General features: G+C 51.7%; 2 protein-coding genes across 2 annotated transcripts; one reads left to right on the top strand and one right to left on the bottom strand.

Annotated features, from left to right (window-relative positions):
* Positions 1–2,262: 2,262 nt before the first annotated feature.
* TGME49_283800 (hypothetical protein) lies at positions 2,263–2,974 on the top strand (the record flags this gene model as incomplete). Its single annotated transcript, XM_018781910.1, has 2 exons — positions 2,263–2,375; positions 2,614–2,974. 2 exons carry the CDS (start codon positions 2,263–2,265, stop codon positions 2,972–2,974), a joined length of 474 nt encoding a protein of 157 aa, XP_018637743.1.
* Positions 2,975–3,333: 359 nt separating this feature from the next.
* TGME49_283810 (hypothetical protein) lies at positions 3,334–14,257 on the bottom strand (the record flags this gene model as incomplete). The annotated part of the gene is made up of 13 exons (XM_018781911.1): positions 3,334–4,009; positions 4,306–4,813; positions 5,129–5,449; positions 6,131–6,252; positions 6,976–7,115; positions 7,604–7,688; positions 7,875–8,350; positions 8,785–8,904; positions 9,284–9,729; positions 10,354–10,433; positions 11,031–11,288; positions 11,700–11,797; positions 12,757–14,257. The coding sequence occupies 13 exons, from the start codon at positions 14,255–14,257 to the stop codon at positions 3,713–3,715; spliced, it is 4,452 nt and encodes a 1,483-aa protein (XP_018637742.1). The 3' UTR covers positions 3,334–3,712.
* Between the last annotated feature and the right edge of the window lie 201 nt (positions 14,258–14,458).

Here is a 14,458-nt window from a genome sequence, read left to right as displayed (position 1 = left end):
TGTCTTTGGGATACTGCCTGTCGTGTGGGATCGGTTGCACTTGTCCGTGCGGTCGTTTGCTGATTGTTTCAACGCGTCGCGCAGCGGAATGCGCGCAGCAAAGGAACTTCAACCAGTTCGAGTCGGGGGCTTCTTGTGAGGGGCCAGGTAAAGGTTCGTCGCTGCTGAGGCGCGACCACTCTGCACCACAGGACTGTGCAAGGGTGGTAGCCCACGCAGTGTTGAGGTCATCGCCAAACGACGTGAGGCGATGTCTTCGTGGAAAGCCGCAATAGGGAGGCCAGTTTCTCAAAAGTACACCGCTGATGCGCATTCAAACACGTGGGTAGACAGCCGGAGCAAAAGTGGGGAAACGAGCATTTTTTTGCGACGTGGCATCCACTGGCACGCTCGCGCCTCTGGGCATGCAAGAGCTCCCTGTGCTTCCGCGAAAAACGAGAGGAGCTAGGCGCACGTGGAGGAAGTTTCCTCCATGTTGGCGTCCGCGCAGAACGGAAGAGCCACCGACTAATGGCACCGTACGCGAGTCTAATTCCGGTCTGTATTTCCGCTTCCTCGTCCAAAATCAGAAATGTGGAGTGCCAGAGCTGTCACTATGTCCAGATGTGGAACGGGGCTCGCCCACGAAATATGGCGCTGTGGGGTGTACTGAATAGAGGGAGAGTGGGACGGTTAGGCGTACTCGAGCATCGTTGAGGTCCCTAGACAAATCTGCCGCTCTAGGCGGCTGCAAATATGGGTTTCATTTGTGTGCATGTATTCACGTGTGTCGTGTTCGAATGTGACTTGTCTTCCCCGCCAACAATATGTGTACTTTATGTGTATGACGAGTATGAAAAGACTCGTCTTGTACTTTGAACGAAATTCGTAGATGTGTTGTGTGCCGCGTGCTGTTGTGACCATACAAAAACACATGCAGTCAGCCAGACAAGAGCTGTTCGTCATCGGCTCTGTCTGGATGACCAGTGTTGCATTGTCTAGTGGACGGCGGCTCTTCTGTTTCACGTAGGGCCCTCTGTCCCTCGCTCTGGGTCGACTTATGTTCAGAGATGTGGAGTTGTGTGTTCGCCTCTGCTCGGCGCCGTCGAGGGTGAAGACTGGCAAACATCTTGGGGCAGTCGAGCGCGATGAGACTTCGGTCGAGCGTTGGAGCGTCCAGGGGGTGTAGAGCGAGTCTTCGACGGAGAAGGACTCTTACCCGAAAGGGGAAAGACACGAGATGGAAAAGTTTTTCGGGGTGGCTGTACCAGCCAACATATGTTTCCCAGTTGGTCGTAACCATGTGTCGCTGACAATGGATGTGCGTCGGTCTTTTCGGGCGCTTTTTTGAATGCAGCAAACACTAGTTTTTTCCGGGTTCTCAACACGCTTGCTGGACAAAGCAAGGTGGAACGTGGCCCGGTTAAATGACAGCAGACTGGTCGCGTCTGATCAGGATATGATGTTCAGGCGTGCCCCGAGGAATCACATCTAAAAAGTTGTCCCAGAGTATCACTTGGATGTCCCGCAGTTACCAGCTCAAGTGTTTCGGGCAGCTACCCGTTCGAAACGCGTTCCACTAGGGGCGGCCGAGAGTGTGGCAGCTTCTTGTGGGCAGTTGCTGCTTTGTTCTTTTTTCAATGTGTTGTTGTTTAGTGCATCCCTTCTCTGTGATTCGTGTCTACTTTGCTGTGTATGGCTCTTTGTCAGAATCGTGTCCCCATAAGAATCAGTACCTGCGTGTGTGCCTAGTCTCGCTTGCGTGGCCCACGTGGAGACAGGCTGCTCGGCTAGCGCCAGTGTTTGTGGGAAGACGTCAGCCTCCGTCTTCGGTCGTTTTTTCCGGCTGACTTCAGAGGCCCATATTTGCAAATGACGCGTAAGCAGCAATTTCACTTCTGAGGCGGGATATCTCGAGCTGAAAAAACAAATGGAAATAGAAAACAGTTCCGCGACTTGACCACAGTAGCAGGATTATATTTCACGCTCCACATGATCCGCAACGGATATGTGGAGTGGAGATCTTTAATTGGGCTTTGCGTGGCATCCGCGGGTCCCGACTGTCACGGGAAAAGTGGCATGGGTATTTGACACACCGTGTCAACTTGATAACCCAGGGGCGCGTGCCTCGGCTTATGATTTTTACGAGCGTATGTGCAATCGCTCTCATATGTGTCTCCACTGTGATGTACCGCTCTTTTGCTCTCTCTCCGTCGCGTGAAGAAGGCATAGCGTCGCAGTCGTCGTCCAATTCTTGTGCCTTCGGGTTTCATTGTTAGCGTTATGTGGCATTGCCCGGCTCGAGCGTATTCAGCTGTTGTAGGCGAGGCGGAAGCAGCGCCACAGGGAACGATTCGTCTTCATATCGATCCCTTGACTCGCCGTGTTGCAACTATGTAAGATATCTCTAGTATCCCAACCCCCTTAACGCATGCAGCACATAGCCTGTCCTGCGGGCGGTTAATTGCTGCCATGTGCGCAAGCCTCAACGCGACCTCGCTCGCGTAATTGTTCGGATTTCAACAGTTGTCGTTCCTGAAACTGTCATTCACACTTCGCCCTGGGGTTAGGAGCGTGGGTATTTTCTATTCTTTCTCTGAACGTCTCTGCACGGGTCCGTTCTGCTCTTTGCAGCTTCCTCGCGCTAGTCTGCAGACGGCGCACGGTCCCGCAAAAACCAGTGCAGGATGGTTCATCCCGATATGTTTCGTCCAATGGCGGCGCACTGGCGTCCGTCGTTGGTGGAGCGCAGAACAGTGTCTCGCGACCGAAATGTGGATGTGCTTGGTGCACGTCGCGCGTGTTCCGAGACCTGGTGCCGAGATACACGAAGAAAAGATCGGAGTGCACGTGGCTAGGATTGTTTGTCTTGTACCCCAAGGTGCAGCCGCTTGTTGTCAGCATGTTTTTTGCGACTTCGGTCCGTCAGATGCATCTGATATGGGCACGGATGCGTCGCAACGCAAATCATGTGTACCATGTTCGTCTGAACTAGGTCCGATGACCGGGAAGTTGTTGTCCCTGGTGCAGACCTGCCATCCCCCATTCAACGATCGAAAACAAAGTCAATGGACGTGGTGACGCAAATTATTTTTCATGAGTGTCAAGGCTCAATTGCGCTCTAAATGCCCTCTCTGTGCCTCTGGACTAATCAGCAAGTTTGCCCGAGTTGCCCGCGTATGCAGGCAGAAGCTCTGAACATTTCTTACGTCAAAGGGAAGCAGCTGAGGAGTCATTGGTGCCTGTCCCTTCAACTGAAATCGTGCCAGTGCATCCTTATTTTACTGAAACTACTAGAGCCGCAACACATCGACGCAGTGGTCGCGAGAGAGAAATTTTTTGGATACCGGAAGGCAGACGCAGGAACGAGTTAGATGTGGCAGTTTGCAGAAGCAAATGAAATGGGAAGTAAACTCCGAGCGTCGGGGAGTTGAAGACACGCTGAGGTCCGGCGTGTCTGTAGGAGCAATCTTCACTGACGTAATATAGGGCTAAATAGACTGCGGTCCAGCGGGGACGGTATACACGTGGCACATGGAGTCACCGACGACAGCCCTGCCAATTGCTCCAAGTACCAGAGGCTGGAAAAACTAGAACTGTTCCGTTACAGCACCGAGGTGAGCAGCCTTGCAAGGAAGCTGTGAAGTGCAGAAAAGCAGGAAACGCAGATAGTACCTGCCTTTGTCGAAGTCATTTGACGAAGAAGAGCAGGGAAACTTACATAAGCCGTCAGCTACCACACAAAGTAAGCATGAGTCCGATCGGGTGACATGAGCTGTCCCTCTCTGTGTTTAGCCTCATTCAAGGAAATCTCATAGATTGTGCCGCCGAAGGTGCACGACTGAATCGCCTTGGGATGAATTGCTTCTTCTGGTCGGACATGGATCCGATCGTGTGCAGCAAATTCATTCCAGACCCCGCCGGCACCCGCAGGAATTTTACAGCACTCTGGAAGGCGAGGTCCATCACTCCATAAAAGGATCGAACATGTTTCCAACATTGCCGCCTTATGGATCTCAAAGTAGATGCCCTGGTGTGGGAAACAAGGACAGTCAGCATGTCAAAGAACAAGTCATCACACCAGAAAGAGGCACTGAGCTCTCACTGAGAAGTCACAGGTCCATCTCAACAACTTGGAAGCGTGCATGCCTGCACTCGGAACGGCGACAGCAAGTCTCCGGTGGTAGTACGCGCTTGACAAGACTTGTAATGGGTAGGCAGTCACATTCCAATCCAGGAGGAAGCAAAATCAAGTGGACCCGCTGTTGTTCTGCCAGTGCTCCTACAATTACCCACTGACATATGACGGGCTAAACAGCTCTTTACCTGAAGAATCGTGTAACACTCGGTAACTCGCACATGGCGATTTGCCTCGCTCTCGCGGCTCCACGGTGTTTGAGAGTTGTCCATCTTCACGTTCGCGTAGTCGCAACTCAGTCTTTGATGCCCGCAGTGTGGCACTGTCTGTTCTTTGGATGTCACTCCAATTTCGTTCGCCTCTCCAGCTTCCCAGGTGCCCCTTCTGTGCATTACCAACTTAAACACAAGAGGAGGAGCAAGAGGAGAAACAATCGTAGTTGGGCCACTGGACCCCTGAGTTCTTGGGTCTGAGGCCGCGGCTTCACCTTTCGCACATCCGGTGGTCTCTCCATAAACAGAGACAAGCGACCTTCCCCCGATTAGGGACACGTGAAGGGTCTCAAACAAAGGGGTGCCAAGCGTGACAGAAGATTTACTGACACTTGGCTCGAGGAGACAGCCTGTGGAGAAGATCGGAGTCACCGCGAACAGTCGGGTACTCATGTAGTAGAGAGGCGACACAGTCCAGCCAGACCTGAAGGGAACGGAGATTAACCGGAGACCATCGGAATAGTGAAATGTTTATTGGAAGCAAGCTCTGGCCCCCAAAGACAGCACTCGAAAACCTCTTGAGTCTGCTTTCGTAACGACTAAGCCTGTTTTTCCACTGCAACGGCGGACGCAGCGAGTCTCGCCGAATTGTACGTGTACGTGTCTTCCTGCCCTGTCGTCATCCTATCCAGGGGTGTTGGACGCAAAAGTAAAACACAGAGAGCGCCCACTCGTGAACCACTGTCTTGTTTTGTCTATTGCCGCGGGGTTCTTTGATTGGCGTTCCGGTGTGTCTCACTTTCGGTCGAGTGGAGCGGCGTTTATTTTGTGGTCACCGATTGGACTGTCGTGGCACTCCCATGCAGTCTCGTCCAAGTCCGTGCACAGTAAAGCCATCGGGAACCTTTCGCTCTTTTCGACACTTTCCACCGAACGATCACTCAATAGAGGGCTTGGCATCCACGCACTACCCGTTAAGTTTGCCCGTTCAAGGACCACTGGCAGGTGGCCGGCGACGTCAGAAACAGTAATGATCGCGCTGTAAGGTGTGGCACCACTGTCGTGAAGGCCGAAAATTGCGACAAGAACGCCCGCCGGACAGTTGTTCACCACCTTGTATCTGAAGAACGAAGAAAGGGTGCATACCGTAGTCCATGCCCGTACATGTCTGCTAAAGAATCGGTAACGAACCGAATTCGGGACGGTTTTTCTGCTGAAATACCGCAGAGTCGCTGAGGCTATCGCCTGCATTGACGTCCACTTTTCTCAGCAGGAAATCGATTGAAAAACCTATTTCCCACAGCTCAAACGGCCACACAGTACTCTAAACACGATTCGCAGACTGCACTAGTTCGCGACTGCCCTATTCGTTCTCAACGACACTTTCCGGGCTACCGTAACATGAGAGCTCTGCCAAAACTTTTGTACTTTTTCAGCTGTTTCTTCGTGTGTGCGTTTTCGATTCGTATATCGTGCTCTGACGGTGGGAAGGCGCACGTTTGGCTCCCGTGTTGTCAAACCTAGTTGAGATGTCGCTTTGTTTCGGTGCCTGAAGCAGAGCATTGAATTTGATACCCTGTGTCGTTCGCCGAGGATGCGTTCGAGAAAGTGGTTTCCTCGACTGCACAGACTTCCGTTTCCTTCTGCTTTCTGCCAATTCAGATCCAGCTGTGTTGGCCTCGATTCTCCGTTCTTTCTTAGCTCAGGATTCGCAGCACTACTCTCAAAGCGTGTCTGCGTTTGTTCGTTGAGGAATTTTCGTGCAAGTGCTCTACGTTCGACCGCCTCACAGTTGTCTTACCCTCGTGGAGTTGTTAGGGGGTTTAAGAAAATACTGTCCATCGTGGGACACGGGGCTCCAGTGCACCGGCCTATTATGGGTAAAGGGCATCCCGGTAGCCTCAGCTGCTGCAGGAGCTTACGCTGTGCACAATGAAAGCAACATCACTTCAGACACAAAGAAACCTTTTTGCAAGGATAGATCTTTGCGAAACTCTCAACTATCTTCTGCTTGTGCGACTTCCAACAGGATGACCTCGCGCCAGTGTTGCCTTTCCTTCATCTTTAACAACCTATACATGGAATCAACCAAATTCGATTGGCCTCCAGGGACTTATATCCGCGAAACTAAGTTCAGTTATGCCACGGTGGAGTGGCCACTGACCCAAGCAGAGATACAGAGCGAGCTAGCCGGACGAGTCTCTGGGAGAAGAAAATTCCATGGCGCACGCGAGTTGATAAGCCCGTTTAACCCCTTTCATTGATCTGATGGCAGCCAGTGACTTCCACTCATGGATACAACTGAACACCCGTCCTTAAAACTCGTCTGAGTAAAATAAATTCATATATATATATATATATATATATTTATATATATATATATATAAAGAGAGAGAGAGAAAGATTTTCATTTATAGATGCGGAAGGATGCATATGTGTACCGCTGTGTGGCGATATATATATATATATATATATATATATACGCAACTGCCAGATTCTGTAGACGTCTTCCCCTCGTTTTATATTTCTTCGGCAACACCAAAAGAAGTGACAGAACGAATTAGTGGACGAACATAAGAGGGAATGAGAGAGAAAGCGAAGGCGACCAAAACAGAGGATCTGACACATGCACATATCCGTACATACCCAAGATTTCACTCCGCCGTCGTTGAGACTTCCTTTCAAATACTCTGCCGAGTCAGAGATATAAATTGGTCCTCCCGAGATGATGCGAGCAACGGCGTGGATGCGGCTATGCCAAGCACAGACGCGAAACATGTCCCAGTCTGCAAGTGACAAAGAGGAAAGAAGAAAACTGCATGCGTTCTATGGCGTCAGCAAGGTAAAGGCACTTCCCGCCCGAGATTTTGACTCAACTATTTGTGGACTGGGAGTCAAATCTGGGCACACCGCGTTTCACAGACGATCAAAAGGGAAGAACGCAAGACAAAGAACGTTCTCCTATTCCCTTCGTCACTTGATTCAACGAAGAACAGCACCCGAGCACATAGTTTACACCAAACCATGAGACCATATGCCTTGACAGAGACGCTACGAGGACTGCGTGTGACCCATCTGTCGACTTGTATCGTCCTCTGGGCGAAGCGGCTCTGGCATCTGTTTTCCGTGCAACATTGCTTCACACGCTTCTGTGATCATTCCTGATACACTCGCGTACTGAGTGACAGTGACCTATCTCGATAAAGAGCACAAACACGCACACAAGTCTTTGCGCTCAGAAAGTTACCCTGCCCTTTTTTTCCGTCTCTCTCACCCGTGACGAAGAAAGGAGAAAGCCACAAACTATTGGCGGCATTGTGCCAGATGTGTTGTGCCACATTCTGTGCCGTTTCGACGACCTGGTCAGGAACAGGGAGAAGCACGCAGACACAACGAAGCGCCGGGTATTTTGACTGTCTCTCCGTAGGGCATCTCGTTTTGAATTGTCGCACATACTCTACTTGCGGAACCTCTGCACTCTCTCTTGTGGTATCTTCTTTGCACCGCGAAGGTCTCTTCGTTCTCGGACGCCGAGGTGTTCTTACTCCATGGAAAGCATGATCTTCTGAAGAGCGCATGATAAGCATCGATCCAGAGAGGTACACATTCGGCACGGTCAACCCCATGCAGTTCAACATATTGTCCGTGGCTTCGACCTGGCCTCCACTTCTGTCTTCAGTGACTGCGTCGGCGTCTCCTTCCGAGGCTTCTGCGTCACGCAGTATCTCTCGGCCGTCGTCACCTCTTTCCAGGGCGAACCGACCCAACTCCTCAATTCCCCCCTTCAATCTGGGTTCCTGGCACACTGAGGAAAAACTCCCTTGTCTTTCGGCTGTCTCCTCGTTTGGGTGTGGGAGTTTCGCTGTCGGTTCGTCTCCAAAGTCCCTAACCAGGAAACGCGCATTGGCCTGCTGGACTGCGAGCAGATAGCCTCGAAGGTACGAGACAGCCGTCGAGTCCAGTGACCCTTCCGACACAAGTGCGGCCATCGCCTGGGCATCGACCTTTGTCCCATAAATCCCTGAAAACAACTCTGCACAGCTGCATGCACAGATGCTGGCTCGGATGCGAGCGCCGGAAATGGCGAACGCAGAAGAACAAGATTGCTGTCTTCAGAAGGGTCTCGAAAGGCCTCGCGTTGCCTAAGATGCCCACGGTGACCCCCAGCAAGTTCACGGTGACTCTGGCACTCCATAGATGGATACGCATTCTTTTAGGTTCCACACGTACTCAGAATAATACCCATGAAAATACACATGTACATTTGTAGAGTGGAAGCTCGGCTCAAGAAGAAAGACAGGACAAGATCTATGTACCGTACTCCTTTGTCCCTGGACAAACGCGTATTCAGAGCGTCACCCTCTCTTCTGGCTTCCGGCATGCCTCCCTTCAAGGATTCCTATCCGTTCCTTCTTCTCTTTCTCCTCTCTCTCTGTCGTCCTCTGTGTGCCTTACCAAGTTTTCCGAGGTGGGAATAGAAGAGGTCGTAGAAGGCTGGACTCAAGGAGTGAGGAATAACACTCATTTCTCGTTTCCAGTGCTCCAGTTGAGCAGTCGAAGCGTCTGCTCTCAGTCCTTTGGAGGGAACACGAAGAGACAGGGAAATACACGGACACAGACGAATCTGCCCTCACGACCACAGCCAAGTATGCAAACAAGAGGTGCGTTCTGTAGATGTCAATTTCATGATTGACACACACCACGACTCAACTATGCTCCGCAAAGGAGGGAAAGACTCAAACGAGCTCCCGCAGATTCACAGACGCCCTTGCGACAGCATTTGCTCTTTACCACCTAATGTACGTATACAAATGTGTATGCACTTAAATATAGAGATAGATTGGGAGGGGAGTTACATGCGTGTTTTTTGCATATCTGGAAATGGCATTTTTAGAGGCACGTACAAAAGCCATTCTGTCTCTGGACGCACTGTTTATCGGCTGAAGCTTCGAACCTGGCGGGAAGGTTGGACGGACCCTCTCACGTGCGGAGAGATTCAGGTGCGCCGCGAAAGAAGGCTGGACCCCTTTCCACCCCCCGAGGAGACAGTGCCACAGCAGGACTCGCGGAGAATCCTCGCGTCTTTGTTCGTTTTCTTTCAGCATTTCGAGTCTTTGTTTTCTTTTCTCGCTCGCTTCTTTGGCCCTTGTCTCGCTGGCGTTCGTCTGGGAGGCCGTTACATTCTGCTTGTGGGAGAGCTTCGGAGCATGGAGAGCAGTTCCGTGTTCAAATTTGTTGCTGCGTTCATTTTTCATGTTTTCACCTTCTGCTCTGACTCGCGCCCAACGTAGGAAAGGCCGGTTGAGAATCACGTTCAGAGACTGGACGACTTCGCCCATGGGGTAGAGGCCCTTCGCCGCAAATCCGTCGAAGCTTTGGATCGCCTGTGAGTTTCCGCCACTGCCAGCGGAGAAGAAGAAAACGCACGCGACGTGGAAATGGAGAGAAAGGACAGGAGAACGGCGAACAGGCTCACGCAAGCGTAGACACAGAAACAGAGGGGAAAGCGAAGATCCACGTTGCAAAGAAGGAAAACGAGGCCTCAAGGAGCTTTTAAGGCAACGGAACGCTGACATGTCTTGCAAGACATAACCGTTTACACGCGTGTTCCTTTCCACTGCAGATTCCGAGCACAAAGCAAATTCTCCTGCCCTTAACGAAAATCGGGTGTTGCCGTGAGCGACGCGGGGAGTCTGGCGTATCCTTCTTCTAACGATTCTCATCCTGAGCCTGCGTGTCTCCTCTCTTGTTCCGGCATGCGTTTTCTTCATGCCTTTAGCCTCATTCGTGCTACGTCGCACTTGTCAAAAGTCAGAGTTACGCCGACGCACGTTTAATTCAAACCTAAACACTGTAGCTGGAACCGTGTGCAATCCTTTCCTGTCTTTGTTGTTCCTCTTCACCTTTTCCGCCGCCTAGCTTCTGCTCTTCATTTTTTGCATCCCGATGTCGGCGCCGTTGGCTTCTTCGTTTCCTTTTTTCACTTTTCGTCCTTTCCAAGTTTCGTCAGATCTCTCCACTCACTCCTCTGAAGGCGGGTACGGCTTGGTTTCCTGCCAACCGTCGTCGACGAGAGCCCAGCCAGGCTGCACCATTTCGATAGTCTGAGGAAATGAGAAAGACAAACGCCGCAGGCAAAGAGGGAACTACGAGGTCGAAAGCACCTTGCAGAAAGCAAGCAGAAACCTCAGGTGTAGGCGAAGAAGCTGAGAGAGAGAGGAACCTGAGTTTCTAGCTTCTCTTGCCTTCTGTAGAAAGAACGGAAGCCGCCGGCTGCGCACGCTTCGATGGAAGAGACGAGGAGTCAAAAAGAGTCAAGAATTCCACTTCCTCCCCCTCAGACGACATTCAAGTGATGACAGCACGCGGAGAGGCGGAAAAGGGACCTCGGAGGAGGCGAAAAAAGAGAGAAAAGAATCTAAACCTCACGGCACAAACTGCAGTGAAGTTCCTTCCACCAGCTCCAGACACTCAGGTATTCTAGATGTTACCTAGAGGTCGCGTCTGTCTGTCCGCTTCTTTGTTCCTGTTTTCTCTCTGGTAGCAAGTCAGGTTGAAGGGTACCCGGGAACTGTCGAAAAGCTTCAATCAAAGATGTGATTGGCTCTCTTTATTTGCTTTTTTAGACTCTCAGTTCGTATCCAAGCCCTAGGCTGAGTCTCCATTGAAGAGAGTCGGCAGACGTCGGAGACTGAGCGAACCTCGCGAAGTGAAGCTGGCGACATCTCGTGGCCATAGGCATCCCATGAGCACCACCCTAGTTGAGAGAGAAGAAGAGAAGGACCGGAAGGCGGGATGTTTGGAACACACCAGCCGATCTGCGGCTGTGAGACTCGAAAGCCAGCAGAAGACCATTTTCCTCTTCCTTTCTTGCTCCCTTCTTTGCCGAGTTTCATGTCTCGAGGGAGACAAGTGCCTCTCAGCAGGGTTGACGCCACGTAGCCGAAGAGGCGAAGAAGCTGGAAAAAGGGGACCGAGAAGAACAGAGAAAAACTCCACGCAAGCACGCGGCTGAGGACAATCCAGAAGGAGGCACGAGCGAGCGAACAAAGACTTCCAGATCGGAGGGGCAGGCGAGTAAAAAAAGCCACAAGAAGAGAGCCAACACGGCAGAAGCACACTCATTCAGAAGGAGCAGAAAGTGTGGTGAACCTTGCTGAGGCAAAAGGCACAGAAGTTGAGGCACCGAGAAGACAATAGAAGAGGACACAAACAGTCAGAAACAACATTCAAAGAACAAGCCAAACCAGGTCCTGTTGTTGAAATCAGTGAAAAGAGCTCGTCTCTGCAAAGCTGTTCACGGCAAACCGTTTGCACTGATCTGAACTTAAGAAGAACGCTTCTGTGGGAAGTTCGACCAATTATCTCACGCTGGGCAGAGGACGGTCGGAGTGGAGACAGAGGAGGACGCGAGCCCCGTCTCGCAGGGCCTTGCACGAGTTGCCGGTCGTTACCTGGAGAACGAAATCTGCGCAAGGGAACGGGACACAGAGATTCGAGTTCGTCATCAGGAAACGACAGTGGCAAGCAGACTTGCTATTCGTCCTAGCCTGCACTCCGCTGGAGGCGGTGTCGCGCTCCTGTCCTTTCCCTTACACGATACGATATGTAGGTCCATGCCCCCTCAAAGGGCGGTCTTCTCTCCCACTGCGTGTAACTGCGTGTACAGGAATCTCTTCGCTTGTTGCCAAAGTACACGGTTCAGCAGTCCGAAGGTATTCCCTCTACATCTACATAGCGATGCAGAAGCGCTGGTCATCCAGGAAGGACTGAAGCTAGACTTCGCACCACCCCTTGCCAATTGGCATTCTGAGACCTCAACTGGACTCTCACAAGACCTACAGGGGACTGAAACGCGTGTGTATCTCCATCCCTACAGTTCCAAGGTGAACGCCTGCATCTCTTTCCATAGCGAAGTCTGCGGCTTGCCTAGGACCCCCAAGTACAGGATGTGAGGACGGATCTTTGAGTGTGAGAAAAGTATTATTCATGCAGTGAAAGTCTCCGAAACACAAAAACCGTTGAACCCAGGCTTTCTTGTAAATACTGTAAGGTTGCTTTCTGACAAAAGGCGGAGTAGTCAAAATGTGGAGAGCGAACTAGCTCTGAGAGAGTAGGAGAATCTCACAACGCTCGAGACCGGACACGCAGGAGATACTCAGGCTTTTCCAGTTCGTTTTCATCCAAGAGCGAGCACTCGCCTGTTTGACTAGCATCACATGCGTTTCATCGTTGACGGTCGTTCACTGGAGTGGATGGGCAGAATTTTCAATCTTCCACGGTTTCGAATCCTCGCTGAGGATCTCGGTTCTCTCCCTTGGTCCGTTTCCAGTGACTGTGAGAAAGAAGGAAGCGCTGGACTTTCGGCTTCCATGCAGAAGGCGCCCAGGCCGCCAGGAGGTGCATGCACACTCGTTCAGTGCTCACCAGTTTCTGATGTCTCCTCTGCATTCTGAGGGCCTCGCAGGGAAGCTGTGCTGTCTCCGTCTGCGTCCGCAAGAGGAGCGACAAGAAACCAGCCTGGCGAGACAGAAGTCTCCAAGAAGTCGCGGCGCGCAGAAGTTGCAGAATGTGAGTGGAAAGAATCGACCGGATCTGTGTGGGAAGAGGAAGAACTCGGACTGGAAGAAAGAGTCGACTGAGAAGGCGAGGTGGAGGGCGCACACAGCGTTCGAGGCGGGGATACCCGCGCGAGGAGAAAGAGCGTCGGCTCTGGAATTTGATGCAGAGAAGGAGGCAGACAAGGAGCAGTCCAGAAGATCTTCCAGCTGTGCAAGCAGAGAATGTTTTCAAAAGAGACGCGTGCTCCATGACTTGCAGACACCCAGGAGGGAGAACGGGGAGAAGCCTGCGGTGTTTCCTCGCCTCCCAGTCTTGCGAGACCGCGACCGTTTCCTCTGCTGCCTTCGCTGCTGGATTCGAAAGGGCGTTCTTCTCCTCCACTCCACTCGCAGACAGCTTCCGCTTCACATGGAGCTGTTTCTCGTGAGTTGGGCATCCACCTAAACAAGGCGTCCGTAGCGTCCTCAGGTCCTCCTCTCTCGGCCATCTGCGTTGCTGACTTGTGCATGCAACGCATGCCGAGAAAAGGTACCGAAGACGCATCCGCCGCGCACTCAAAAGACGACGCAGGACGACCAGCAGAAGAAGTAGATGAGGAAATAGGAGAGGAAGAAGCGCAAGAAGAGGATGACGAATAAGGAGATGTAGAGGGAGAAGAAGAGGAAGACGAGGAGGAAGGCGAGGAGGAAGACGAGGGATAAGAGGATGAATACGTTGGAGGAGAAGAGGTAGAAGTCACCGACGAGACATGTTCGAGAGTGTTGAGGTCTGGTATCTTGTTGAAGCGCCAGAAGATCCGAAAGGGGATCTCTAGGCTCCACGGACTCTCGCTGACTCGAATCTCTTCTTCTTGCTTTTCACATTCCCCCGCGCCTCGCTGAAGAGGCGTCTCTTGTGCACAGGCGGTCTTTGTGGGGTTCCCTTCAGCAGTTTCCTTCGAGCGATGTGCATGGCTGGGCTTCTCTGAGAAGGAAGCAAGTTTCAGAGAGATAAGAGAGAGGAAGGTCCCCGAGACAGAGGAGGCAGTTGGCTGTTTTCTTCCTGCATGCGTTGCGGCGTATTTCGAGGGGTGAAAGAGACTTGGTGCTTTCGAGGAAAACGGAGAAAATGCAGCAAACGGACTCTCTACTTGAGCTGTCTGGACACAGCAAACGTCGCTCCCAAGACCCACTGGAGACATCGAGAGAAAGAAAGAAGAAGAAGCGGAAGAAGAAGAGGGAGAAGAAGATGAAGAAGTACAAGAGGGAGAAGAAGATGAAGAAGAGGAAGACGAAGACGAAGAAGAAGGAGAAGAAGAGGGAGACAGAGCAGAAACCGAATCTGGAGGAGGAAGGGGAGAACTGAGGTCTGGAGAGACAGACTCCATGTTTGCTTCAGCGTCGGGGTAGGGATGACGGAATGTCGATTAAATCCGGCAGTGACTTTCGAAGGAGAGAGAGATGCATCGAACGGGAGGAAAATCAGAGAGAGAAAGAGAAGGGAGACGCCGAACACTAAGGAGTAAAAGACGAGAGAAAGACAGAAATTGATTCCAAACTTCCTCCGAGTCTTATGTAGCTTCGCTGCC

This window comes from Toxoplasma gondii, chromosome V (assembly GCF_000006565.2).
Source record: "Toxoplasma gondii ME49 chromosome V, whole genome shotgun sequence".
NCBI lineage: Eukaryota > Apicomplexa > Conoidasida > Eucoccidiorida > Sarcocystidae > Toxoplasma > Toxoplasma gondii.
This window is presented reverse-complemented; position numbering and strand designations above follow the sequence as displayed.